This window comes from Aptenodytes patagonicus, chromosome W (genome assembly GCF_965638725.1).
Source record: "Aptenodytes patagonicus chromosome W, bAptPat1.pri.cur, whole genome shotgun sequence".
NCBI classification, from domain to species: domain Eukaryota; kingdom Metazoa; phylum Chordata; class Aves; order Sphenisciformes; family Spheniscidae; genus Aptenodytes; species Aptenodytes patagonicus.
The window spans coordinates 32,106,385-32,133,011 of NC_134981.1; the positions used below are offsets into that span (position 1 = coordinate 32,106,385).

A 26,627-nucleotide genomic window follows, 5' to 3' on the forward strand; every position below is an offset into this window, starting at 1 on the left:
TTTCTCTGCTGCAACCACAGATGAAGAGTAGTAATACAGCACGACAGGAACAAATGATATCCCATACTGGGCTGGGCATGCTAAGGATATGGCCCACTGACATAGCAGAAGTTTTCTTAATATGAGGAAAATTAGATCCAAATGCCTTAACTACCATAACATTTCTTGAGAAATACTAAGTGAAACATCAATTCAGATTACATATATTTTGCTTATAGAGAAAAAAAACCCCATAATTTTACTCTTAAAATATTTAACACTCAAAATTCAATATATGTCCAAAGTGTTAACTTGTTACAAGTGTTAAATTGTTGTATATTGAACTAATTTGTAACTTCAAGCCCAGTAGTATGACTGTCATGCTAGAGTAATTGTTGGCGCTTTTCATAGTAAAAAAGAGAGTTATTAGTAAATCAAATTTACATGGTCCTACAGGCCTGAAAAGAGGATGGAATGAGGAAGGGAAGGGATGAAGACTAAACTTCTATTCAGAAAAAAATATTCAGAATATTTTTGTAAGTGGTGACTATCCTGAAACATTAATGTTGGTTGAATCTTGTTTCCCGATATAAATTCTAGTAAGAAAATACACCTATAAGAAAGCAAATACAACCCACAAAAAAAAAAAAGCACAAAATCAAAATAAAATCAAAAGCCTTACAGCCTCAGAAATGAAGGAATAATGTAAAAAATAAAAGATAATATAAAAACTACTGGAGAGTGGCAAATTTCTTCTTATTATTTCCAATAGCTTAATAAGCACTGCATACTTTGAATTAAAAGACATGTATCTCTAAAACAGAGCTATTATGAGAAAACTCCATGGGTCTTACTCTTTTGATTGTGTGTGCAACTCCCTTTAATAGTAATGGGTCTTCCCTTTGCATCTCAGGGGAAGAATAAATTCATATCTTCATTTAGTCAAGTTTTCCAAGATTTCTCTGAAGTTCATTACTTTATCAATTTGCAATGTGTGAATTTCCTCAGTGGTCAGGACAGTAAATAACCATTGCAAACCACTCAGTGAATTGTTCCAGAATTCCTAATAAGTTTGCTTTAGTGGGATTCATGTATTTGTTTCCTTTAACTAAACCATAAGTCGTCTCTGGTGCTTGAAATGACAGAAGTGTTCATTTTGATACTGCCTCAGTCTACAAACTTACGAAAATAAATCCAAAATGTTAAATATGAAAGCCTAATCATTTTCAAAACAAACATTTTCCAGTCTTAATTAGCTCTATGTTGTATCCAATTGTTCTGAGTAAAGGTTGGAGCTTTTTTCCACAATACTAATACAAAAAAACCCAAACCTAGGCAACAGTTTAGAGAAACTTCCTTCATATGAAATGAAAATACCTTGACATGCTGACAAAAATTCTGCCACAGTAGGTTAAGAAGTCATTTATTTACTCTGAAGAGTGGATTCATTCTGAAATCCAAACTATCTACCCCAGTAAAAATTTTTCCTCTTTTTTCTGCAGTCACTATCAGAGAAGGATACACAATTTTTCATCTTCCAAATACAGAGACAATCATGATAGAAGTTCAAAATGCTTCAAGAAGCAAACATAGCGCAGTACCATAGTCTAAAGATATCTCTGAAACAATATTGTTGGACTCAGTGACATTTTGTAATGTTCATATCTTTTTTATTGAATAAAGCAGCTTTGAAGCTTATCAGGCACTGCCCAACAAAATATTTAGTAAAAAAATTTATGAACTTTTTAAACTTTGAGCTAGTAGCTCAATATTCTATACAAAGAAAATTGTAAAATATTTCATAGCTTTAATTCTGAAGCCAACTCTTGTTGGCTTCCTGTACATTTTAAAAAACAAACAAACAACAAAATGAATAACAAAAAATAATCATCAGGAAAAAATATTCTCAGGCAAAAGAAAGAAAGAAAAAATATGACAAGGAAACAAGAAAGAAAAGCAAGCTTAACCTGTAGATATGCTTGAGAAGACTACAGCCTAAAGAAAATTGAGTATTGCATAGCACAGTCTAAGAATTCAGCTTTCAACAAACAGAAAAGGGAAAAGAGAAACAGTTTGGTATTGACAGTTTCCATCAATGATAGTTAGTCATCCAATACTAGGTACATTATTATATACTGTATGCCATTGAAAGTCCTGTTTTCTTCAGTCTTAAATATATTCTTAAAACAGGATTTTTAAACGTCTAAACAAAACACTTCCTGGCACTTCGCTATTACAATTCCTCTGAACAACATACTGTAACTGAAGCCCTTTTAAAGTGTCCCTTAGAAATGAAAGTGCCATTTTGCTACATATCATTCACCAGAAACCAAAAAATCCACAATGCTGCGTGTCTGGATCCACCGAGTGCAGCAACACCAAATCCAAGCCAGGTCGTGACCAAGAAATTCCAATAACCAAATGACAAAGACCTCTTACATCTTGTGTCTGGAGAATCCAACATTCTAGCTGGTAAAGCTTCAGAAGTGGTCATAAACAAGCACCATGGTTAAAGGCCTCTATGTCCCTGCAGGGAGATCAGGTTAGGATTTCTCTCTCTTTTGTTTTTCTTTTCTTAATTAAAAAAAAAAAAAAGCACTTCAGACTAGAAACATACGTTCACAGCTTAATAATGTGATCTCTCCAACTGCAGTTGTGAAGAAAAGCTCTAGTCCCATCTGAAGACAGACAGCTTTGATACTGCAGCTGAAATTCTTGAGTAAGGCTGAAAGAAGCCTTCTCTCTCCAAAGGCCTCAATGTTGTCAAATCTTTTCTTTAGAAAAAAAACAAACAACCCAGAGTATTAAGATCTTCATCGCCTCTGCTGTGCGTATACTGGGTAGGCTAGTGTGACATTGAGAGAGTCATTGTGCTGCACGAGTGATGTGTGTTGATAATGTAGCACCAGTTCTTTGAGCGAGTTGTACAAATTATATGGCTCTGCAAATCCATACCCAGTAGGTGTTTTGTTTATCACACAGTGCTTTACTTCTCCATCCACCCTAAAGAGGAAAAAAAAAAAAAACCAACCAATTTTTACTTTATCAGTACAGTGAAGTTAAGCTAGAAAATACGGTATTGGCAATAAATCTTAAAGTGCTAGTCACTACATAGAATTCCTGTCTTCTGTGGTGGGATAATGGTAAAAGCCTAGGTTTAACCCAAATTCCCAGATGATGTGTTAGCTTAGGGAGGCAGGAGATAGGCAGGACTTAGCAGCTGCACATAAAGGAGTGCATCCATGCTCTGGTTTCCCTTCTTCTTCATGAGGCTCATCTGTGGGAGTGACACAGGTTTGAGCTGTGTAGGAAATGGAGCAGCAGTAAGGATGGCCTCAGGACTTGTTGGTCTGCTTCTAAGCCCAAAGATCCAATGGGATCCATGCATATGCAAGTGTCTATCTGCCCCTGGCTCAAGGTAGGTGCCTCAAATGTTGGTTACGTCATTCACAAATTAGGGTACATACACAACAGAGCAGGCATAGCAGCCTTGTTTGCTGCTCTCTCGAACAAGGAATGTTCCATCTCGCTTTCCTCGCAGCAGATTTTCAGCTTGACTTCTATTGATATTTCCCACATTCCACGTTCTCTCATCATGATGGGGCAAGTCCTCATCATCTTCTACCATAGAGTACTGGCTGTTGAAATAGGATAAAATGTGTTTGTGAAACACATTGCAGAGCAAAATCCATGAATTAAGTAGTCCCCCTTTCATATTACTTGAAAAAACAAAAGAAGTCAGTGGTTAGTAGGATGCCTCCCTGGTAAAACTAGGGATGTAAACCATGTAATACTGCAACATTTCAACCACTGAATAGAAATAAAATATAAGTTCTGGTCTTTGTTTCTTTCAAAAACACTCATGTAAATCTGAAGAAGGATATAAAAGGATGCTGTGTTATCTTGCAGAATCTGCTGTGAGCACTTCAGTACTTCAGCTGTTGCTCACTGTTTTGGTTAAATAGCAAGCCCAACAAAATCAATACCCTCTGAGTCATCTTCATTTCCAAAGATCAGAACACTTGGTCAGCAGTGAAAAATCATGCAATGTATCGACTACAGCTGCTGCTTGGGAAAACTATGAGCAGTAGTATAGGTAGACAGGTTAATTATTCATAGGGGAGATGGCTTTGTGGAAAGAGTAGAATAGTAGAGTGCTCTCTCTCCTTATAACCAGATTATGAGAAGAGCCTTCTCTACCAAAACAGCCACCAACTATAAAGCTGATTCAGAGTTATATAGAACCCTCTGAGCTAAAACCCACCATGAAAGATGTATCTGGTTCAGCTGTGTGGACACCACTTTGATATTCTGCAGTTCCAGAGCTCCCCACTTGCCCAGCAGCCTGTACTGGTGGGCCCTGCCTCTCCTGCTCAGCTTGCAATCAGTCTGTGTTTGGCTAATGTATTTATTCTTTCTGTAATAGGTTTTTAATCAGTTTTCCTTGCTCTAAGAAAACATGATTTCTCACTCATCCACAGTTCTGTCTTTCTGAAGATTCTTAAAGTATTCTACAGAAATCAGCAATCTCACGCAGAACACACAGAATTCAATTTTTCAGAAAGAAGAGTGCTTTTGTTTCAGATGACACTCTCTAGCTCCCTTATCCCATCATACTCCTTCGTCCTGCAAGATATTCAAATGCATTCAGCAGTGGCTCTATTTTCAACCAGCACCTAGAGAAAGGGATTCCTATTTTTACTGCTGCTCATTATACTGATTTTTTTCTGCTTTACAACTTTAGAAAACAGTCATATTCTGAAAGTTTAATTTTTCAGCAGAAACCTGAGCACTTACCAGACTTGCTGGCAAGGAAAGTCACAGAGTGAGAGAAAAGGAAGATTTTCTTTAAACAGTTTCACTTACTATTTTGATGCTACATTAAAACCATGACCTGGCATTGTTCTTTGTCTACCATTTAACTGATGGGAGTACCACTGGAAACAGGTGTCTACATATTCTCCATCATATCATCTTTGAGCTGTGCTAAGACTGAGTGAACAACATAGCTTTAAAATGTGTATGCCATTTTTATCCCCTGTTTCTACCAATGCAGCCACAGCAGAGATGCACAATTTCCAGGATAACAGTAGGAGACTCAGTAAACCAAGCCAAATTAAAATAGACCACTAATGTGGACAAAGCTAGAATGTAAATCCACAAAACAGTCATTGTCAGTGTGCTGCTTTTGCTATATGTTCAGCCAGGCAGTGTAAGAGGCATGCACAGGAAACTACATCAGCAGAAAATGTTGATATGAATATTACTTAGACAACTTTGTTTTTCTATTTGTTCATTCTTCACTGTTACTACACTTCTGATATTATTTTGTGGCTTGCTTTTGTTTAAATTTGGTCTACATTTGCACCACCCGGGTGCTTTTTGCTTTTTCCCCAGGAATGAAGTGAAACGTATTCAGTAGCCAAGCCCCAGTCAGAACCTATACTAAACTGAATTGCTGAAATGACAGAATACTATCCTGCCATTTCCCAGAAAAATTAACCAGACCACACAACCAGAGAAGGACCATTCTTCAGCATACACAATTTTATCATCTCCAATAACAATGTGATATATTGATGTGGGTACCACTATACCAGATAGCACCATGGTACCAACGCTTGAAATTTGGAAACAGCCTACCCATGCCTAAGAGACCTTCTGAACAATTTATCTATCCATATGACATCTCTACAAGATACTAATGCCTTATGATATTCATTTTGCTGGTAAGAATAGACACAGGTTAAGTACCAGTGCTTTGCTATAGTAACTTGATTATGCACTTCCCTGAAAAATGGCAGAGTAGTGGGTGAGACAGAATCTTTTCTAATACTTGCATTAGGTAGGTTGCCATGTGTTAACAGTGTGCATTGTTACTGGAGAGCTAGGCTTGAGATTTCCTCTGTGTGGTCCTGGAATTAAATATGCTTTATCTCACTTTTGCGTAAGATGACTTGAAATACCAGTAATATTTAAATCTTTTAATACTCACTCTTCTGTATTTTCATTTCCAAGCCATTCATTTAGCTTCTTTTGCCGAACACCTTTTTGAGTCAGCCACCTGGACAATAATTGCAAATAAAATTAATTGTTAGTCACAGAAGTTAGGTGCCAATAAAAAAAAAAAAAAAAAAACACTTTTTTTAAAAGTTTTGTTAATTAATAATGATACTCACATCAAGTACTGATCTCTTGTCTTCCTCAGCTGTATGAGGTCTGGCTTAATGCTGTTCATACGCTTGTCTATCTCTCTATATTCAGCTGCTTGCTTCTTTAAATCCTCTTCTAATCTACGCCTGCTGTCCACAATTTCACTTATTCGAGACTTCAGTTTTTCATAGTTGTGCATAATTCTGAATGGAATAATGTGGTAGGTTATACTCTGATGAAGTCTTATTCGTTACTTTATATCTGCTATTTTCTCTTGTAGACATTTAAGAGAACAGATTATTTCTCTAGATGTAGATACACATTTTGCAAATTCACATCTACCCCATTTGAGGCTTGCTGTGCTTACAACTGAACAACTTTAAACTTGCCAACTTGCTTTAGTTTTAGGCAGATCTATATTTGGCATTGTTTCTTTCTTCAAAATCATACAATTTGAAATATAAACACTGACCTTTGTATTTCTTTTTCATTTCCTTCCCGTTTAAATTTTTCAATGTATTCCTTACTGTATCTTTCTTGCGTCTGGCACTGCTCTTCAAATATTTTTATTGTTTCATTAAATGCTTCAATAGCTGTTCTTTTCATTTGAATTTCCTGAAAATAAAATAATTATTACAGTTGTTATCAAACAGAGGGAATGATTTATTGGCTTGTATCACAGAAACACTTCAGTATGTTGTAACAGAATAACTTCAATATCCTTTTACCAGAACACATTCTGTCTGCAAAGCCTTACAAAACAGAGAAAACAGGCCTGTACAAAAGGCTACCATGATGAGGCTTTCCATGATGAGATTTTCCAAGAAAGAAAAACTGCTAGACAAAGAGCTAGCTACAATCTTTGTTTTGTATAAATAAGTTTTATTTGTGATGATTAGAGCCTTATGGCAATGCACTTTGCCCTTTGTACCAACTAATGTCCTTAGAAGTACATCTGGCTTTCTGAAATAAAGACAGAAGATATTGGGCTGGACAGGTCTCAAGAGGTCATCTAGTCTATCCTCCTGCCCCTACATAGCTAGTTGATAGCTAAGTATTTTAAATTCAAGTTGTCTGCACTCCTCCACCTTTCTTCAATTATTTTGAGGCGTATTTCCTGAACATTTTAAGAAGCAGTCTTGATTCTGGGGCTGTAAAACAGCACTAATTCACTGGCACTTCAAGACTTGTCTAATAGTTTGTTAAGATACAAGAAGGATAGAGGCAGATTTTCATTCCTGCAACTGTATCTACACGTCATCACTCCACCCTGCATAGGTGAAACCAGACCCTTAAAAAACTAGTAATAAAATACAATACTTCCCTGCAGATGGGTCTTGAAAACCTTAACTCAACTTGATGAGGTCAGTATGCAGAAGTGTTGGTAAATCAAGACAGTTCTGTACTTGCTTTGGATGCAGGTGTCAGACTTGAGCACAGGGTTAAGTTATAGGTGGTGACTATTCAAACATGAGTAAGCAATTCTACTATACTGAGCGAGCACATCAGATATGTTTCCTCTTTTGGGCAATGGTAGTGGTGGTGGAAGGGAGGAAGATGGAAGTATGAATTTACAGTAATAGCCTTCTAAATCTACAGAAGTCTTCCACTCTCCCTTTGGTTTCAAATCTAGCTCACCTGAGATGTTCTTGTGTAGTCTTCATAGAGTCTGTCATATTCTCGGCTTTTTTCTTGAAACTGGGTATTATATTCATGTAATTTCTTTCCCACTGCTTCAATGCTATCCTCTTTTACAACTTGATCCTGGGATGATGAGCAGAAGGAAAGATATTCCGTAAAGAAACAATTATATTACACAGATTTTCAGGATAAAACTGCTTAAAAATGACCAGATAGTTACATGGTAAATGTGACTTCTCTTTTATCAATATGGAGATATAATATACTATATGCATAATATGCAAATTAGAAATAAAATTAATGACAAAAAAGCAATTTTGCATTGCAAGTGTTCAGCTTTATACTGAAAATTATATATTTCATCATTAATGAGTGAGATATTTATTAACAAGTTTATTTCTTAATAATGTATCTGCAGTATTTAAAGTTTTAATTATTTATATGCAAATTGTGGAGTTGGTTTTAAACAAAAACATCCATTTTTATACCCACTTTATTTTTTCAAACATTAACAGAGCTGAAGTTCTTCATGATAAATGACTCCCCAGTCTACAGTAATTTCTCTGTATTTAAGTGTAACACAAAGAAAATAGACCAAATTACCTGCTGGTACTTAGATACTGGATACAGTAATTTTACATCCAGTTTAGGATTATACTGGGCTAGAGATTCATTCCGGTAGTGGTTTATTAGCTCGACCACAGAGTTGAAAGTTAATGGGTCAGAAAAGCCGTATTTCCCATCTCGGTGAAATATTTTGATTAATTTGTTATTTCCTCCTTTCCTGCAAATAAAGTTTGTTGAAAAGTTAGGCATACTTCAAATACTATTTCCTAAGGAACACTGTATTTTAAATGCAGTATTGCATTTTACTGTCAGGTATTACAGACCTAGCGTAATTATCTTACCTTAGCGTAAGTGTGTAGTCCCCATGCATTTTGGTTGAAGCATCTCGTACCAAAAAGGTACCATCAGCAGTGTCTCGAAGCTTCTCATTTACTTCTTCTCTAAAATGAAAGCAAAAGTAACCAATCATTTCAGCTACTTCTCACTCATTTACCTTCTCAGTGTGCTCTAAATTATTCTGTTTTAAAATAACTTTTTTATAAGCCTTCTTGATCTCCATATTAATAAATACAGTTATTTAATAGCTTATTTATCATTACCAGAGAACAACTGGGGTATAAAAATGGTATATTCTATGTCCTCTCACTGCTGGAATAAAGTTATATTCATGAAAAGATCTTTCTGCTTGTTCATACAAGCCTGCACAACTGGAGCAGCCAGTGCTGGTCTAATGCACCTATATATAGTACAGTTAAAAATGTTGCTAATATATGGCACTTGTTAGTCTGCCTTGTTAACTATTGTGCCTACAGTTGAGGTTCTGGATGAAAGACAAGAAGAAAATACTTATTTCTTGGTATTGTCCTTTCATGCTAGCATTTCATGTAGCTGTCTTAAAATAACAGAACAATCACCAAATCATTTCACATATTACATTCTAACTGACTGCCAGTAACTTCTTAGTCATGTTTGGAATAAAACCAACTGTAATACGTTTGCGTTGGAAAATATCCTAAAAATGGCTCTTAGAGCTGCAATTTTTCTATACTTAAGAAGAATACATACACACAGAATAACAGCAGGAACATAAAGCCAAACATAAGAAATGCATGCCTTGAGCTGATTTACCTTGAGATATTTCCCCAGTACCATTCAGCATCTTGTAATGACATGTTGTTATTCATGCCGTTGTTAGTTACAGTATTAGGTTTCGGTGGCTTAGGAGGCAGTGCTGCAGACGAAGGGGGAAAAAGTTGATTATAACTCATTGAAAACCTGACCATATATTCCTTGAAATTACACATTATTACATGAATGAGAAAAAAAAAATAGTTACAAAATAGAGTTTTCCATCACTAACAGTCTTTAAAAAAACATTGGAGGAATCAAGATTGCTAAGTGCCGGGTCCTGCACTTGGGTCAGAACAACCCCATGCAACGCTACAGGCTTGGGGAAGAGTGGCTGGAAAGCTGCCTGGCGGAAAAGGACCTGGGGGTGCTGGTCGACAGCCGGCTGAACATGAGCCGGCAGTGTGCCCAGGCGGCCAAGGCGGCCAATAGCATCCTGGCTTGTATCAGAAATAGTGTGGCCAGCAGGACTCGGGAAGTGATCGTCCCTTTGTACTCGGCACTGGTGAGGCTGCACCTTGAATACTGTGTTCAGTTTTGGGCCCCTCACTACACGAAAGACATTGAGGTGCTGGAGTGTGTCCAAAGAAGAGCAACAAAGCTGGTGAAGGGTCTGGAGAACAAGTCTTATGAGGAGCGGCTGGGGGAACTGGGACTGTTTAGCATGGAGAAAAGGAGGCTCAGGGGAGACCTTATTGCTCTCTACAACTACCTGAAAGGAGGTTGTAGCGAGGTGGGTGTCGGTCTCTTTTCCCAAGCAACAAGCAATAGGACGAGAGGAAATGGCCTCAAGTTGTGCCAGGGGAGGTTTAGATTGGATATTAGGAAAAATTTCTTCACTGAAATGGTTGTCAAGCATTGGAACAGGCTGCCCAGGGAAGTGGTTGAGTCACCATCCCTGGAGGTATTTAAAAGATGCGTAGATGTGGTGCTTAGGGACATGGTTTAGTAGTGGACTTGGCAGTGCTAGGTTAACGGTTGGACTCGATGTTCTTAAAGGTCTTACAACGATTCTATGATTCTAAGATATTTTACTGAAAACAATATAATTAAACAAGAAAGATGTACCGTTTCAAAAAAGTACGTTATTCTTGCAATAATATATTTTAAGCAAAACATAACACCATACTCATCTCCTCCCCCTGTGAAGAAAGCATTTGAGAAAAAAAAAAAATCTGAAGTTTGCTTTTACCTTCTTCCACTATCTTCAGGTGAATATAAATAATAAAACATGTAAAATTTTTTTTTTTTCTCCTATGTAATGATCTTAGAGGAACGTTGTTGCTTCCTCACCTAGAAGCTGAGTAACAAAAGATGCAAACCCACAGCAATACTGTTTATTTTAAGAAGAAGAATTGGGTTTCTGTGATCCTCAACATTCTGTGCAATGATTTGCCAAAAACCACTTTAAGAAACCCGTCTGTGACCCAAATATCTCTTGTGTTAATCTTAGTATTCTACAGAATAAATTGTGTTCCAAATGCCAGGACTGATTAAAAACCACATCCCCCTTTTCTCAATGTCAAAGCTGCATACATATACCAGTGGGTGCCAGAGAAGATACTGCAGCACTCCTGACTTAGTAGCAAGGGGGAATTGGAATCAGGATTAAAAATCAACCTAGCTCTTTTAGTTCTCCAGTAAGTACAACATTCCTTACGAACATCCCTGTCTGTATATTTTGACCAGCTACAAAAGACGATGTTTTTACAGTTGCAATGAATATCAAGAAAGCATAATTTTTTTATATGATATGAAAAAATGATGCGATATCAGATATTCAATTAATATTGCTAGATTTTAAAATCTGTTTTTCCTCAAACAATCCAAAACAATGATTTGTAATCACTGTTTCAGGAAATAAAAGTGTTATTACAGCATCTCCTTTAGTCACAGTGTGGAACAGAGATAGCAAAAATAATAATAAAAGAAATGCAAAATTTTTATGATAATAAATAGCAGAGCTAGAACTACATCTGACAGGATAAAATCAAAACAGAAACAGGTCAATTCAGTAAAAATTCAATTAAGTAAGCAGACAGGTATTTCTAGAGGTTATGATTCTAATTACTATAACCATGCACTAAAACACAATTTAATGCTAATTTATGGAAAAAAGGAAAAAAGAAAAACTATTTGTATCAATGACATAGTAAAGAAATCCTACATATCCACTAAGAATTTTTCAGCAGCTATCGTAAAGACCAAAATGAATTAAGTCTTCCATAATAAGACTGCAGTTTTACCTGGTGGATCCATTTCTATGTAAAACATCAAGTCTGTGCCACAATTTATATCTGTCTTAGGATATTCTATATCCAGTTCTTCCATATTCCAAACAGTATTGTACATTTGTATGAGTTTCACTGAGTAAGCTCAGATACAAGAAAAGTGTCAGGCTCTCTTTGTAATGGTGTCTTGGAATTCATTTTAAAACCTATAAGGGGCTGCACTGTAACCTATTACATCATAATCCTCAGCCAATCATGTCAAAAGAATGTCACCAGACCATTCCTGTTTCATCATTTTGTTCTACATTAATCTTAAAACATTTTAGTTTCTGAAAGAATCTATGTTTAGCAGACCTGCAATATACACCTGGTATTACAAAGAAAAGGACTGAGTGAGCTCTCCTCGCCCACATTCCCAGTTCATTTTCCTGACTTTGCAGCATGGTACAGTCCAATCCTGGCAGGATGACAAAAGGCTGATATGCTGCAGCACGTAGCTCTTACACACACACACACACACACGCACTCTCACACACAGGGCAGCTCCCTTTAGAGGTAGGTCGGTCACTTCTCAGTTTCATTCTCCTACTCAGACACCTGAAGTTTACTACTCAAAAAGCTATAAAAGGCTTGTGGACCTACTGTACATATTAAAGATGTGGAAGGGAAAAAGAGCATGACTCCGTGTGCGTGTATGTGTATCTATTACACACACATTATACACATACATACACACACAGAGACATATATCTCCACATAATGAAATATGGATTATGTTTTTAAACTGTACAGATTTCTATAATTTTAATGGACACACAGGTCTGATATACTTGTTATTATTACATAAAATGTGCTTACTGCAGAGATGCCTTCCCCCCTTATCATTTTGTAATAAAATACAATTCCAATCGATCTGGATTAACTCATTTTGAAATCAAAAAATCAAATATTGTAATCTTACATTCAGCAGAGTTTCCTAAACCATGGAAGAAAATCAGAACTGAGCAAGATCTTGAAAAATTATTTTGCTGAACATAAAAAGCCAGTCTGTCAGGATACAACAAGATTTAGTCTGCCTTTTCACACTGTTTCTCTATCCTGTTCTCATTGAGATATTTATCAAGTTAATTGTTTTTAAAAGCAAGAGTCCTTGTCAGTGTCTTCTTCCTCACTTGACGTTATGTCATCAGTATTCTACCATTTAGAAATATTCCTTCTTAACTCCCCCCCATCGTTGACTGTAACTCAGACCTCTTGGAAGAAAACACATACAGAATAGACTATTAATTCCAGAGCAGAATGCTATGTAAAGCAATCCGAATGCTTTATACTCACTATAATCTATGGGGGCAGAAAACTAGATACCAAAAATAACCACAACAAAGAGCAGCTGTAGCAACTATCTGTGCCTACATCATAAGAAATCCTGGTGCGGCTGAAATGTGCTCTAACTCACAAAAACTCATTAAAAAAAAATTAACACAATTTATATCCTTCCCAAATATTTCAAACACATCTACCCTCCCTCTGTGCCCCTCATCAGCTCACCCCCTTTAGACAAGCATTAACATATAAGAACATGTCTGGAGTACCAACAGCTACCAAAAAATGCATGCTAGTTTGCTTTATATCTTAACAAGCTTAAATTCATTTTGAAGTAGATTCTTCCCTCCCTGTTTAGGTAGACATGCTCTAAAGATTCCTTCCATTTCCAAAATGAAATAGGATACTTAAAATCATCCCAGACACAAGTCCAAATACTGAACTTGGAGGTTTAGCCCACCTGCTACCCAAACAGTTGAGTTGCCAAGGTACTTATGTAAATTAGGTTATAAAGATTTCCTACAAAGACTACATTGCTGCATTTGGGTCTCATGTGGGATCAGTAAGATTTTTTTATTCTGTTGAATAAAGGCTTTCAGGAAAAATTACTTCTCCAGAGTTTCACTGGTGGCCGAATTCTGGACTGCCCACACTTGTATAATCAGGTTAGTGCTCAGTTCAGACTAGCCTAGCTTGCAGGCAAGAAAAGACAGGAGGCAGACAGGCAATTCCCCATTCCCTGTATAACCTGGAGAGGTACTGAGGTACTTGACTTTCATTCATGTATCTTAAGACCATGAAATCTCTACCTGGTAATCAGTTATAGCAAAATACTTCCACGAGGTGATGAAGAAAACACACACAGAAATTCAAAATCACTTACTTTGTAAATTATGCATCGCAAATGCTCACCCTTGTAATACAGCCTGAAAATACAATCCAATAATCTGAAAAATTAATTGGTTTCCTCTTATAAAAATCTTGCTTAAAAAAACCCCAAAACTCCTTTTAATAGGAAGCTTCTCTGAAGCAACTAAGCAAAAAAAAAATTCTGAAAGAGATTGCTCTGCTTTCCAACCAATGTTCCATAAAAATCTCTAAAAAAGTGGTAACATGCAGTGAGAAAATCCAAGCCTTCTCTCTATTCTTAATTGCTTAAAGCTCTGTGCTGTACAGAAGGTATCCACTTACTCTGGTTCATCATTAAAAAGTGAACCTGACTTTAGTACTGGGGGGGAAAAAAAAAAAAAAAAAGAAAAGAAACCACCACCCTCGGTAGCTTGCACATCTCTCTCAGATAAAGATCTCAGTTTCATGATTAACTTGGGCAAGTTCAAATATTTGCTGAGCATGGGATTTCAGGTGGGGGAGGGGGAGCCAGATTCAAAGTAAAAGTTGTCATCAGCTAACAAGTGGCCAATGCAGGGGTAACTTTCTCATTTTCGCTAAGTAAATGAGAAGACCATTGTAAGAGGCCTTAAAATAGTCTCTGTCACTGGCTGCTGAGTGGAGTATTAAAGTCGAGAAAAACACCATGAACAGCCAAATACAGGAAGTGGCTAACTAACTAACTGCAGGAAAAAAAAAAAAACAGAATCAAAATCTTCCTTGAAAAGAGCTGCATCTCTCAGAGCAGCCCTGTACAAGCAAAATAGCCTGCTTGCAAGCAGAGCATCACCTCCTTCACACTCACAATGGATCACAAATACAGGTGTTGCTTGAAGATCCTTAGCATGAAGCTGTGAGGCATTTTATCCATTTTCCATAAACTGAAAGCAGTAGAAAAAACATCTGTCCATATCCATGGTGTTTTCCAGTACGTCAGGGTTGTTGATTTCTTGGGCAGGCAGGTGGGAAAAGGGACTATACAGAGAGGGAGCAGTTTAGGTTAAATATATTTTCCTTGCCTTAGTGTTTGGTGGAGATCAGACTTGCTAAAGGAACAGAACAGCAACTGAAGAGCCTACTCCCCTTTGCCTACAGAGGTTAACTTCTTTGCCAACTATACTTTTACAAGGAAATAAATCCAAAATGAAAGGAGAAGCAGACCACAAGATTTAATTCAGAGAAAGAAGAGAAGGGGATTAATATTTTCCTCCCGCTTGTTGGAAACAGTGAGAACTTCTAGTAGCTGTGTTCCTTGAGATAAGCTCATGCTCCTTACGGCAGTCAAATGGCATTGAAGTTTTCACCTCCCGAACACTCCACCTACCAAAATCCTCCTATGCTACAAAATACCAAATCCACTTATACCTCATAATGAAATCCCAAATATCTGCAGTACATTTTTGATGTTTTACAGTTTATTGATTAGCTTCACCTATAACAATCCATTGCTTTTCTAGTTTTAGCCTTTGCCTACTTGAACAATTGTCAGTTCTATATATAATCTAAAGCAGCACAGTCATAAAGGTACAGCCTACTTCAAATGGAGACGGTAACCCGCGTTTCTGAACTAATGACAGTACACAGCAGGAGAAGAGGAAAAAAACAATTTCTGACAGTAACTGATATGCCTCCTATTTACTGTTAAAATTACAGAAGGGGTTGATAACACTTCTTGCTTTATAGGGCCACAATACAGAAGCATATTCTCAAAGGAGATAAGACAACCCAAAACCGGTTCATTTAATTGTTTATCATTTTAAAAAGCACAGGTACCCACACAGAGATAAAAGATAAGACTTTGTTCCCAAGTCCAATTTTTTTTTGGATTCCAGTGCCTTGTGCAAAAATGAGTTCCTAATCATCATGCAGAAGGGAATCATGTGTCTTGTCAAAAAAAGATACTGATATGCACACGCCTGCATTTTCATACAATTGCCCCATCTTAACTTTTATTTAAATTTAAATTTCAAAACTTTGAGTGGTGCCCATTGAATCTATAGATTTGTATTTGCAGAAAGTTAGCAGCCTATGACTTTTTGCAGTCATACTCACAGTGATGTTCTATCTATAAAGCAATTTGTTTCTAAAAATAGATGTACGAAGCAGGAAGAGAACTGATCAGGTTCGACAGGCTTGCATGTGTGTTACACATACTTACATACAAATACACAAACACATATATTAATCTGTAAAAAATTCTAATAATGTTGTACATATTTCAGTTTTACCAAATACTTTCAATTAGGTATTGAGAAACATAAAGCATACACTACTGTCAAAATCTAAACCAAGAATACAGCATTGCTAGGTATGGTGATTAACAAAGCATTTTGCTCTCCGTTAGATATAAAGCCTGATTTTTATTAGCTTAGAAGGGAGGCCCTCTGCTGGGTGAGGCGCGGATGCGCAATATCCTGTACGACATCAGTTCTCCCCGGGACAGACTGCCTTCTGCACGCTCCAAACCACACTCAGTGCTGCCAACAGTCCAGCCAAGCCCATGACATGATGCAGAAAAGTCCTGACAAGGGACAGCGTTTTTACATATTTGGCTGTACCCCCAAGACACTACCGACAGGACTGCGGGCTGAGCCTGACCACCGCAGTCCAGGGGAGCTTTGTGACCAATTTCAAGAGAACAGGATCAGTCTTTACACTCCCCTGCTCTGGTTGTTATGCCACCAAGCTTGCTAATATTTTGTTCAGCTAAAAGCAAAGCGTCTGCATCTTGGCGATACTGCCAGAACCCTCACCCCATCCCCAGCAAGTGAGCAGTTACATGTAAGGCAGTCTCATTACCTCACTTATTCTTAGCTATGACCCTGTGAGTAGTAAAACCTACCTCTTCATGCTTAAAACTGCAATATTTCACAGCTTGAGCCATTATTTACAATGTTATTTACAATGTTATTTACAAGCCTGGGAAACGGGAATAAACTGGGATAGACAGTTTAGACAAAGCAGCTCAGCTTAAGTTAGCATGCAGGCCATTAGAGGCTTCAATTCATCTGTACAGGATGGCAACTCCTTCCAGCCACTGCAATTGCTCTTCCTCAGCTCCTCACCAGCCTGTCTGCCCACAATGCCACCAGCTCCCCACGTCTCTTTCACTCTCCCACTATGTCCTCCTTCCTCTTTACCTTCCTGTGATAAGACACACCTTGATCTCACACACCCAAAGCCACTCCATGCTCCTCAACACACCTTCACCCCAAGAGGACTCCCATCTCCCTGAGTTCTCCCAAAAAAACCCCTCCTAACTCTCCTATCACACCACCTTCCTCTGTACAACCTGCCCTCCCAGCTCAGCCAAACCGACCGCGCCAACCCAAGCACCCACCGGGCCCTGTGGACAGCTGGGGGACCTGCATCTAGCACAAGCCTGCTCCAGACAGGAAAACCAAGAGCCTTTACAATCCTCAAAAATGAACTGAAAAAAACATCCAATCTTCTATACCTACAAATATAGCCCATTTTTCAATATATACCTCTAAAAGCATACGCGTCTTCACATCTCTCTCTGTTGTGTGAGATTCTATCTGTGAGACATAAGCAGCACCGTTAGCTATAATCTGTTATAACTAAGATACTTTCTTCTAACACTACTGTTTTGAATAGCATATTTAGAGACATGCACTTTGTTTCTGACTGTAAAATCAGCATTACTTTTTAAAGCCTGTATGGCTGTTCATCAAGTTGGGGTGTTAAAATGGGATGCTAAATCATCTAGTTTGCCCAGTAACACTTACCACCTTTCAGGCCTCCTACTGATCAGCACAAAGAATGAGACAGGAATCAGAAAATGGATCTGGTTACCAATTATTCAAAACACCAAACATTTCTCTAATCTTACTTCTCCTGCAACATTACTTTGTCTTGACGTACTACACACATAGGCACAACAGGTATTTTAACTTTAGTACTTTAACTTTTGTGGAGGGCTAAGCACTATTCTAATTCACAAACAAAAATGCATAGTTTGCTGTTGAACACTGTGAGAGAGAAAAAAAAATCAGTCCAGAGTTGTGATAAAAAAAAAATAAAAATCAAGTAATGGCCTAACAGTAACTCCTGTTTTTGTGCTATGGTGTGCATAGCATCACTCTAGCTGTAAGATGTCCAATTTAAGATATTAATATTAAGATATATTAAGATATAAGGCCCAATTGCATAATTTCTATTGCTTTGAGGCAAGAAGGATAATTAGTGGGCGATGTGATAAGAAAAAAAAAAACACAGTTGTGCAAAGATCTCCTCCCTATCCAGATCAGTTATCTCCAACCCTGCATTTAATGTATCTACATACTGCGTAAGATACCACTAAAATTTCATGCACAGCTCATTTTAGACAGAATGTTTTCATCCAGGCTTGAGAATAACAGAAAGAAAAAAGAAAGGAGGAAGCTATCACTTCAACCTGTGAATAAGAAAAGAAACCTGGCAGCATTGGCTTACCTGTTATCACTTAGTTGTCATTACATGATTTTCAACAAGTAAGATTTTTTCCGTTTAAAACCTCTTAACTTCTGAACTTTAAAAATTCTATTATAGATTGTCATTCTCAGAACACTTATGAGACAAATAAGTTATCTTTTCTAGGTATCTTCCTTTATTACAATGCCTCTAAACATTTTTTTATGGAAACTCAAGCCACCACAACCAATAATCTTGAAGATGATAATTTTGAAAAATACATCTTCGAGTCTTCTATGAGAACTATAAAAACACAGCACTTCAGATGATCAGGTCACTGAATGATTTTGGTGCTGAAAACAGACTTGTGTTCTAATCCTGTAAACTTACATAACATTCTATTAAGACTCAACTTTTGAAAATTATTCAAGCACTTTACAGGCCTAAGAGCAGAGGCTAGCTAACCATAGACTACAAAGCTTGAAAATGTGTATGAGGTTTTTTTCAGCATATTAATAGATGTGCAAATGTTCTACTAAAAAACATTCCATTGCCCAGGATGGACTTTGAAATGCACAGAGAAGGAATTCTATTTTTGTAACAGATCATATAAAATATCCCAGGAGGACCCTCAAAATAAACTACTGCATTACAAAAAATTAGTTAATTCAGAAGCAATATTAAAAACAAATAGCTGTTAGATTATAATTATTAATGTAACGTCAAACCCTATAAATCTGATGGATACAGCCACATTTCTTCAAGTGCCCTAATGATACTCTCAGGACGACTAGACTCCTTGTTCTCATTAGTAGTTCTAACATCAACACCTTTCACTTTTATACTTTCCTCATATGAAGCAACTCAGGACTATACGCAATCAAATGATCTCTTAAGTGCAACTTAAACTCTCACTGTTGACTCTACCTTTGTAACCTCCCAATCAGCACCTCAAGCCATATAAATTTACATATCCTAAAGCATTTGCAAACATATAATTTTGAAAAAATGCTATTAGCAAACTCTATTGAAACCTCTAATATTCTAAAATGTATTTTGCTTTGTAAGGCTTATAACATGTGGCTAAGATAAAATCATTCTTTAACAATTAGCAGTTATTTGCTGATTCTTAGTAAAATAAGACAAGTAGTCATTAAAAGTTGGGACTCTCCTGGTTGTTATGAAACATCAGGAAGAAAAATACACAGTGGTTCTGGAAATGACTCCTTAACTATTTTGACAAAATTGAATGAAACCAAATAGGTATAAACTAGCTGAAAATACATGTACACTAAACATTAGGGAAAGGTTCCTAACTAATAGAGCTGGCAAGGTTGGAAAAGCCTTCGAATCAAAGCAAAAGATTATACAATGTGCCTACCTGAAATATGAGACATAAGGCATTTTTCTGCTGCTGTTTTTCTGCTGCTGTGTTCTAGCTCTTCAAATCTTAAGCAGCCCTACAAATCCTACTGCCATGAACTTTACCTTGTACTTTGAATAGAGAGGCAGGAGAGCTACAGCCTGCCCAATGTTCTGTTCATCATTGCCCTATCCTTTGTTCGGATATTCTCTGTTACTAAGCTGTAAAAGCTAATATCTAAAGTCCCCCTGCATTAATCATTTCTTTTGCACACAGTTAGCAACTTGCTCCTACCAAATATTTGATTTAAAACCAGGGATTTTTGCATAAATTAGAGGTGGGTTTTACTGTTTGTTGACTAAATTAGGTGCTAACTCACAGAATCAAAACAAGTGCAATCTAACTTTCCTGAATGGGGTGTTAATATTTTCTGCATTGTTTATTGATATTAAGAAATCTTTTGAGTCTCTGGATTAAAAAAATGCATATAAGTAAAGAAAGGGGGAAATCTTACTTTCTTCAGATGATTTCTATGGGGTACTGTATTTCTAAGAAAATTTGCCTGGAAGTAGAGTGAGATTTAAATAAAATCTCCAGAATTTCCCACCACCGCCACCGCTGTATGATATGTATTCTATTGGTTTACAGGACTTATAACTTCACAAATTCCTATTCACTGTTTACTGAAAAAGGAATGAAAGTCCTAAGGCTGTACAAACTATGGGTACTAAAATGATTTTAATGAAAAAGACAATTTCTTATAAAACAAATGCTGCACACTACTATGGAACATATGAACAACTTCTACTTAGTTCTGTAATTATGCACTTTTGCATTAAGTTTAATTAAAAAAGAAAAATAACATGCATTTACTGTCCTTAAGTTGAATTTTAATATTTAAGAAAACAATGGTATATAGTTTTTTTAATTAAAAATATTTTTACCTGGTACAGGCTGTCTCTCATTCCATTCACTTGTGATTAAAACCTCTAGGATTTTTATGTGGTGTTCAGTATTATCAGAGCTGCAAGAGATGAATTAGTAAGAACTAGTAAAAGTGCAAAAGTTTACATTAGTATTATTCAAAAAACATTGGAAAAATTTACAACAATGCCCTCCACATTAGAAGTAAGGTCAGGAAATTAATTAATTAAGCTTACTTTTTTATATAGTTAACCCATGTTTACAGTACAGAATATAATAAAGATGACCCACGTACCTTGCTATCTGGAATTTGAAAAGCAGAGGGCTGAAAATTTCAGCCAGAGACCTTGCATTCAAGAGATTTTTGCTGGAGACTTGACAAAGTCTGAGGAAATGTTTGAGCAAATACTGGAGTGTGAGCCAATACTGGGGAGGTATATTTGGAGATCTGATAAGTTTCTTCAGCAACTGAGCATATTCCTCAGAGCTCTGCACTTCTGCAAGCAAACAGATAAAAGGATCTTGATATCAGAACAGTAACATTCAACATCAACAAGTATATAGGACTCCTTTGGAAGCATCAATCTTACAGAAAAAAATAATAATTCTGTCCTTCATTAGTGCCATAAGACTTGTTTCTTCTTTTGAAAAAAGTGAAATGCTCAGGGAAGAGTAAAGAACAAGTATTTAAAAGTCAAATGGAAACAGATATGCATTTTGGTAAAAACCACAATGTGTTCAGAGTGTACTGGTAGAAGTCTGTCTTGTGTTTAGCGTCACACATGATTGGGTAATTCTGAGATGCACTAGATAATTCTCACAGGTGCTGTTCTAACTTTGAAGGTCACCAGTAACAATATCCTGTCCTGAGACATATAACAGAATATTTGGCCCATGTGCCAAAAGCCTATAAGCTGTACTTGTTTGAAAGGACTACTGTAGATGATGAATCTTACATGCATGTATTTGTCACTTCATAATCTGCAACTCCCAACGTACTGCAGAACACCATGACCTCTAATACATTTACTTTGTCAGCACTGAAAAAAAGTTAAAAATTAGCTTTCTGAATACAGATAAATCCTTGATTGCCCCCACAGTTTTTCTATAGTCATTCTACTCACTAAAATGAAGAGAACTGTGTTATCCTTTACATTTTCCATTATGTTTACCTAAATAGATAAGTAAATAATGCATGTCTAGATCTGAATAGAAACAGCTTTCATCAAAAGCAGTGAAGGTATATATTTTTTCTGAGATGCTGCCAGGTTGTGCAGAATCTTCCATGTTCTGTGGGTGACAGCTGGACCACTGGATATTCAGAATCCTAACAAAAGCTTTTTGGTTTGACATTTGAAATAATTTGATATTCATACCTTGAGCTACAGAAATCATGTCACTGTAAACAGCTGCTGGAATGATGGGATTTGGCAGGTCCAGGAGATACCTCTTGAGAGCATCTGATAAAGTATGCACATCAAATGTCTCTAAATCCAACAGAGAGGCATCTAAAGGGAAAGAGCAACATACTTTTTAGACATTAGAAACTAGAAAAAATACATAGGCTCATGATATTAACGCTTTATACCAATCCAAAACTGCTAACTTATATCTGGTTTACGGGGAACAACTTGTAAGAAAGAATCTAAGACACCAAAACACATCTTTGAGATGAAGAACATACAGTGCTCAACACCATGCTTAGGCCTTTGGCATCTGATGAACCAAATGGTTTCCAAAGCTGCGTGGCCTTCTGTCATATACAGTGCAGGGCTGAAGTCAGAATAATGGTAGTGACTTGCTATAAGTTGGCAGTGTTATGGAACATCAGAGTATTTTTAACAGGTCTTTGTTTTACCTGTAAATATTTTGTGTAAGAAGTAAGTATTAATCAAGGGTTTGGGCAAATGCATCTTCTCTACTGGTAGCTACTTCTATTATGACTGGAAGCTTGATTAACAACTTGGGGCCCCAAGTCTGTAAACATTCATGTGAGTCGAAACAAATATACACGTGCAGAACTGGGTGCTTGGTGTTTTATGCAGCAGTTAGGATTTATCTTGTAAAACCTGGTATCCTTCCAGCATAGTTATGACTTGGGCTAAGGTTTGGGAGCGTCACATTGTGCTGGTTTTGGCTGGGATACAGTTAATTTTCTTCATAGTAGCTAGTATGGGGCTAGGACTACTTGTTAGCATTGCAGCAAGGAATATCAGCAGCAAAAGTAAAAATAGGAAAATATAGAAATACTTACTTAATGCAAGCAAGATTAGGTTTCCTCTTAAAACATGAAACTGGTGCAGTAAAGTCCTAAATGTTTACAGAAAGATCCACGTTTGGTACAAGAATTTAGATATTAATGCTGACCAACTTTCTAGGCTAGCCAAGTCCCCTGTAAAATAACTCCTGAACCTATTTGGCCAGTTTAAACCAAATTCAACAGGGAGGTAGAGGAATCAGATATATGGTGTGTCTACACATACTGTGAAAAAAGGCAGCCAAGAGGGGGTAGCGAGACACTTAGTGCTCCTCCACCTCCTTCCTGTTTTCCCCAAAGAAAAGCTTACAGTATGAGCTCAATCCTTATTAGACACCAAAGAATCTGCATGAGAAAAAAAGACATTATGAATGGCTCAGATGATAAAAAACTTGCAGTGCGGGTATGAATTCTTGTCCTGGTTTTGGCTGGGACAGAGTTAATTTTCTTCCTAGTAGCTGGTACAGTGCTGTCTTTTGGATTTAGCATGAGAATAATGTTGATAACACACCGATGTTTTAGTTGCTGCTAAGTAGTGCTTACACTAGTCAAGGACTTTTCAGCTTCCCATGCTCTACCAACTGAGAAGGCTGGAGGTGCACAAGAAGCTGGGAGGGGGCACAGCCAGGACAGCTGACCCAAACTGGCCAAAGAAACATTCCATACCATGTGACATCATGCTCAGTACATAAACTGGGGGGAGTTGGCCAGGGGACGGTGACCGCTGCTCGGGAACTGGCTGGGCATTGGTCAGCAGGTGGTGAGCAACTGCATTGTGCGTCACTTGCTTTGTATAGTCTTTTATTATTATTATTATTATTATTATTTCAATTATTAAACTGTTCTTATCTCAACCCACGAGTTTTCTCACTTTTACTCTTCTGATTCTCTCCCCCATCCCACTGGGGGTGGGGGGAGAGCGAGCGAGCGGCTGTGTGGTGCTCAGTTGCTGGCTGAGGTTAAACCACGACAATTCTACAAGAGCAATTATGTGTTAGAGAATCCAACCACAAATTCATAAGAAATAGTTTCCATTAGTTCTGCTGCTCACAGGATGTTTTTTATTTCATAAGCCAAGTTAAGTCCTGATTGTCTCAGTGTTGACCCATTCTCTGAAGTATATCCCAAATTGTTATAATGAATACATGAGTCAGAATAAACTTGTGGTACTCTGCAACTCTTTGGGTGTAACGTCATAAACAGACCTGAACTCTTCCGTCTGCCGAGCTGGCCAGATGCAATTCAGCTTTGATTTTGGAGCTAGATAGAATGGTGTTGAAGCTAACAGGCAGTTATCCAAATAATATGGAGAGCATTTTAACCATAAACAGAATAGCACACTAATGGAGTTCACAACTTTGAGACCAAAGCTGACTTGCACTCTGTTAATTCAAGAGAGTAAGCGGAGGTCAGATCTGTCTGTATCCATGTGTCTGGACACCCACTGCACTGGCTCTGTCCTGGAAGATTCTGATCCTATCTTAAAGAGAACTAAGAAAGATACGTTGTTACTAAAGGGTAAAGTCCTGTTTTCCTTTCTCAAACCTAAATACATTTTAAGTAATACATGTAAACCACAAGTTCTTGATCTCAGGAGACAGATGAACCTTTCTTAAAAGTACACCTCAGTTTAGAGACTTAACAAGGGATTCAGATAAATTAAGAGATACATTCATATTGGTGCCATAGAAAATCTGGATTTATCTGGACTGAAAAATATAATTACAATACTAAAAATATGGCTTAGGCTGCTAGCACCACATGCATATTTCCTCTCCTTGCTTGCACTCATATACTCCTTCACTCCCATCACAATCAGCAGAGGACAGGATGTTCTTTTGATCTGAAGGAACAGACAACTCATAGTATCATCTCTTGTTCATTTTGTTAATATTTGCAATTACTAAAAATGAAGAGAGCTAATTCACAGTTTGAGTTTGTTTCCTTTGTCCCTTTGGCAACATGGCATGTAACCAATTTCATTTTCTAGCCCTTGTATTTTTGTGCTCTTTTATGCAAGTGGAAGTTCACACCTCACATCGCACCCCAGCTTGCAAAGGCGTGGTCAAGCAGTCCTCCTACAATAGCTCCTGATCTCTCATAGTGCAACTGAGTGTTGCCATGCCAGTATATTCTGGCCTGAAGTTGAAAAAAAGAGTACCAAAAAGAGAAGGAAGCATATTTCAGAAAAGTTGAACAGGTATGTGGTGTTAGTGGTGTAGCTACATTTTACTGTCCAAAACCTAAGAACCCAGCCTACTGCAGCAACATCAATTCAATTCTCTCTCCCTTCCAGCATCAGCTCGGTAGCAGGCAGGGAATGTGGAGCTATTGCCTCTCCATCTACTGGAACAAAAAAATGCATGCGCAGAACTGTATGTAAACAAATGGCATTTTGTTTACAAAATATTAACCTGCAGCCTTACAGGAATAGTGTATCTTTACCTTGCTTCTGAACAAAACACCTTTTTTTTCTGTACAGCTAGATTTTCAGTCCTTGAACAAGCAAGTTACCAACAAATGATTAAAATAATTATTCTTGGAAAAAGAACCATGCAGTGAAGCCATGAAAAAAAGACAACCTGTAAAAGTGAAAAATACCTTTCATATTAAGTGTAAAAGTTAGAAACCTTTTTTACTTATATTTGTCTTTTAAATATTATATTATTCAGAACCAGCTCATATATAAGCTGAGTAGGGGAGCAAAGAAAACAGGATCCATCTGACCACAAAATCTGTATAGTGCTTTAAAGAAGAGAACTGTACTTACCACATTCAAGAATTTGTCTTAATTCTGCTGAGCTGCTTGAGCCTTGTGTTCCATACAAAGCTGAGCACTCCAGATCTTCAAAACAAAATCGATGGGATACATTAACATTCCAGTGACTGTTGCCATGAAACAACATACTTCTGTTTTCTTCAAATAAGTACTTACAGTATAAATTAGCAACATTCTCCCCACCATCCTCCTACCACCTACTACGCTAAGGAATGCGATTGCTTTTTAAGGCTGTAAGACACCTCTTTGTACATGCAAACTGCTGGGTCTGCAGAAAGAGCTGGCCAAGGAAGATCAGAGATGCCGGCAGTCCCACATATTCTGTACAACTCTCCATGGGCTGACTATAGAAGGCCAGGACTAGGAAACAGATTCACATACCCCAGGGAAGAAAACAGCTTGCAGGAACAACATGGGAGCCAGATCTTCCTTTACACTCTACATGCCAGCTGGAAACACCAGGTCCTTCAGGTGGATAATAAGTGAGCAGTCTGAGTCATGATACCCCACAGGAATGGGACAGGGACATGACAAAAATTCTGACACATCCTAATTAGCTTTAAAGATTTAACTGAGACTTATAAGTTACAAATGTGACTAACCTTTGGCACCCTATGCAGTCAACAGACAGAGAGTCCCTTCTACGGGACAGGTAACTCTTAGGCTGCCTTTGACTATCTGTAGAGCCCATAACCTCACAGTATATGTAGGGCGAGTGTCACATCGCTGATGTGAGAGAAAACGTCTGTATATGTCACATAATATGTCTGAGAATCCACTTGAATAAAAGACACCAATACAGTGTGTTCAGATGAAAGATACTGTTCACTACTTCCCTACTTCAGAGAAAGTACAGAAGACACAAGGAAAGAGACCATACCCAAGGATGCAGAGCACCGACAATTTAATAGTATCAGTGGCATTTCCTGGAAGCAGTGTTTGCTTATGCAAACTGTTGCTAAACATTAGCCCTTCTCATTG

At 37.4% G+C, this 26,627-nt stretch overlaps 1 protein-coding gene across 2 annotated transcripts in view; it reads right to left on the minus strand.

Annotated features, from left to right (window-relative positions):
- Positions 1-216: 216 nt before the first annotated feature.
- LOC143171893 (phosphatidylinositol 3-kinase regulatory subunit alpha-like) overlaps positions 217-26,627 on the minus strand; it is a 67,967-nt gene continuing 41,556 nt past the window's right edge. Inside the window, exons 4-16 of one of the 2 annotated variants that reach the window (XM_076361057.1) lie at positions 25,638-25,712; positions 21,987-22,118; positions 20,906-21,107; positions 20,631-20,710; positions 9,469-9,571; positions 8,682-8,780; positions 8,377-8,557; positions 7,771-7,896; positions 6,605-6,747; positions 6,159-6,335; positions 5,975-6,043; positions 3,447-3,617; positions 217-2,982 (exon numbers count right to left, since the gene is read on the minus strand). In XM_076361057.1, the coding sequence (XP_076217172.1) occupies positions 2,793-2,982; positions 3,447-3,617; positions 5,975-6,043; positions 6,159-6,335; positions 6,605-6,747; positions 7,771-7,896; positions 8,377-8,557; positions 8,682-8,780; positions 9,469-9,571; positions 20,631-20,710; positions 20,906-21,107; positions 21,987-22,118; positions 25,638-25,712 (1,748 nt within the window). In that variant the 3' untranslated portion in view covers positions 217-2,792. Of the gene's footprint in view, positions 2,983-3,446; positions 3,618-5,974; positions 6,044-6,158; positions 6,336-6,604; positions 6,748-7,770; positions 7,897-8,376; positions 8,558-8,681; positions 8,781-9,468; positions 9,572-11,714; positions 11,850-20,630; positions 20,711-20,905; positions 21,108-21,986; positions 22,119-25,637; positions 25,713-26,627 lie in introns of those variants that run through there. The other variant, XM_076361058.1, reaches the window with a different exon arrangement.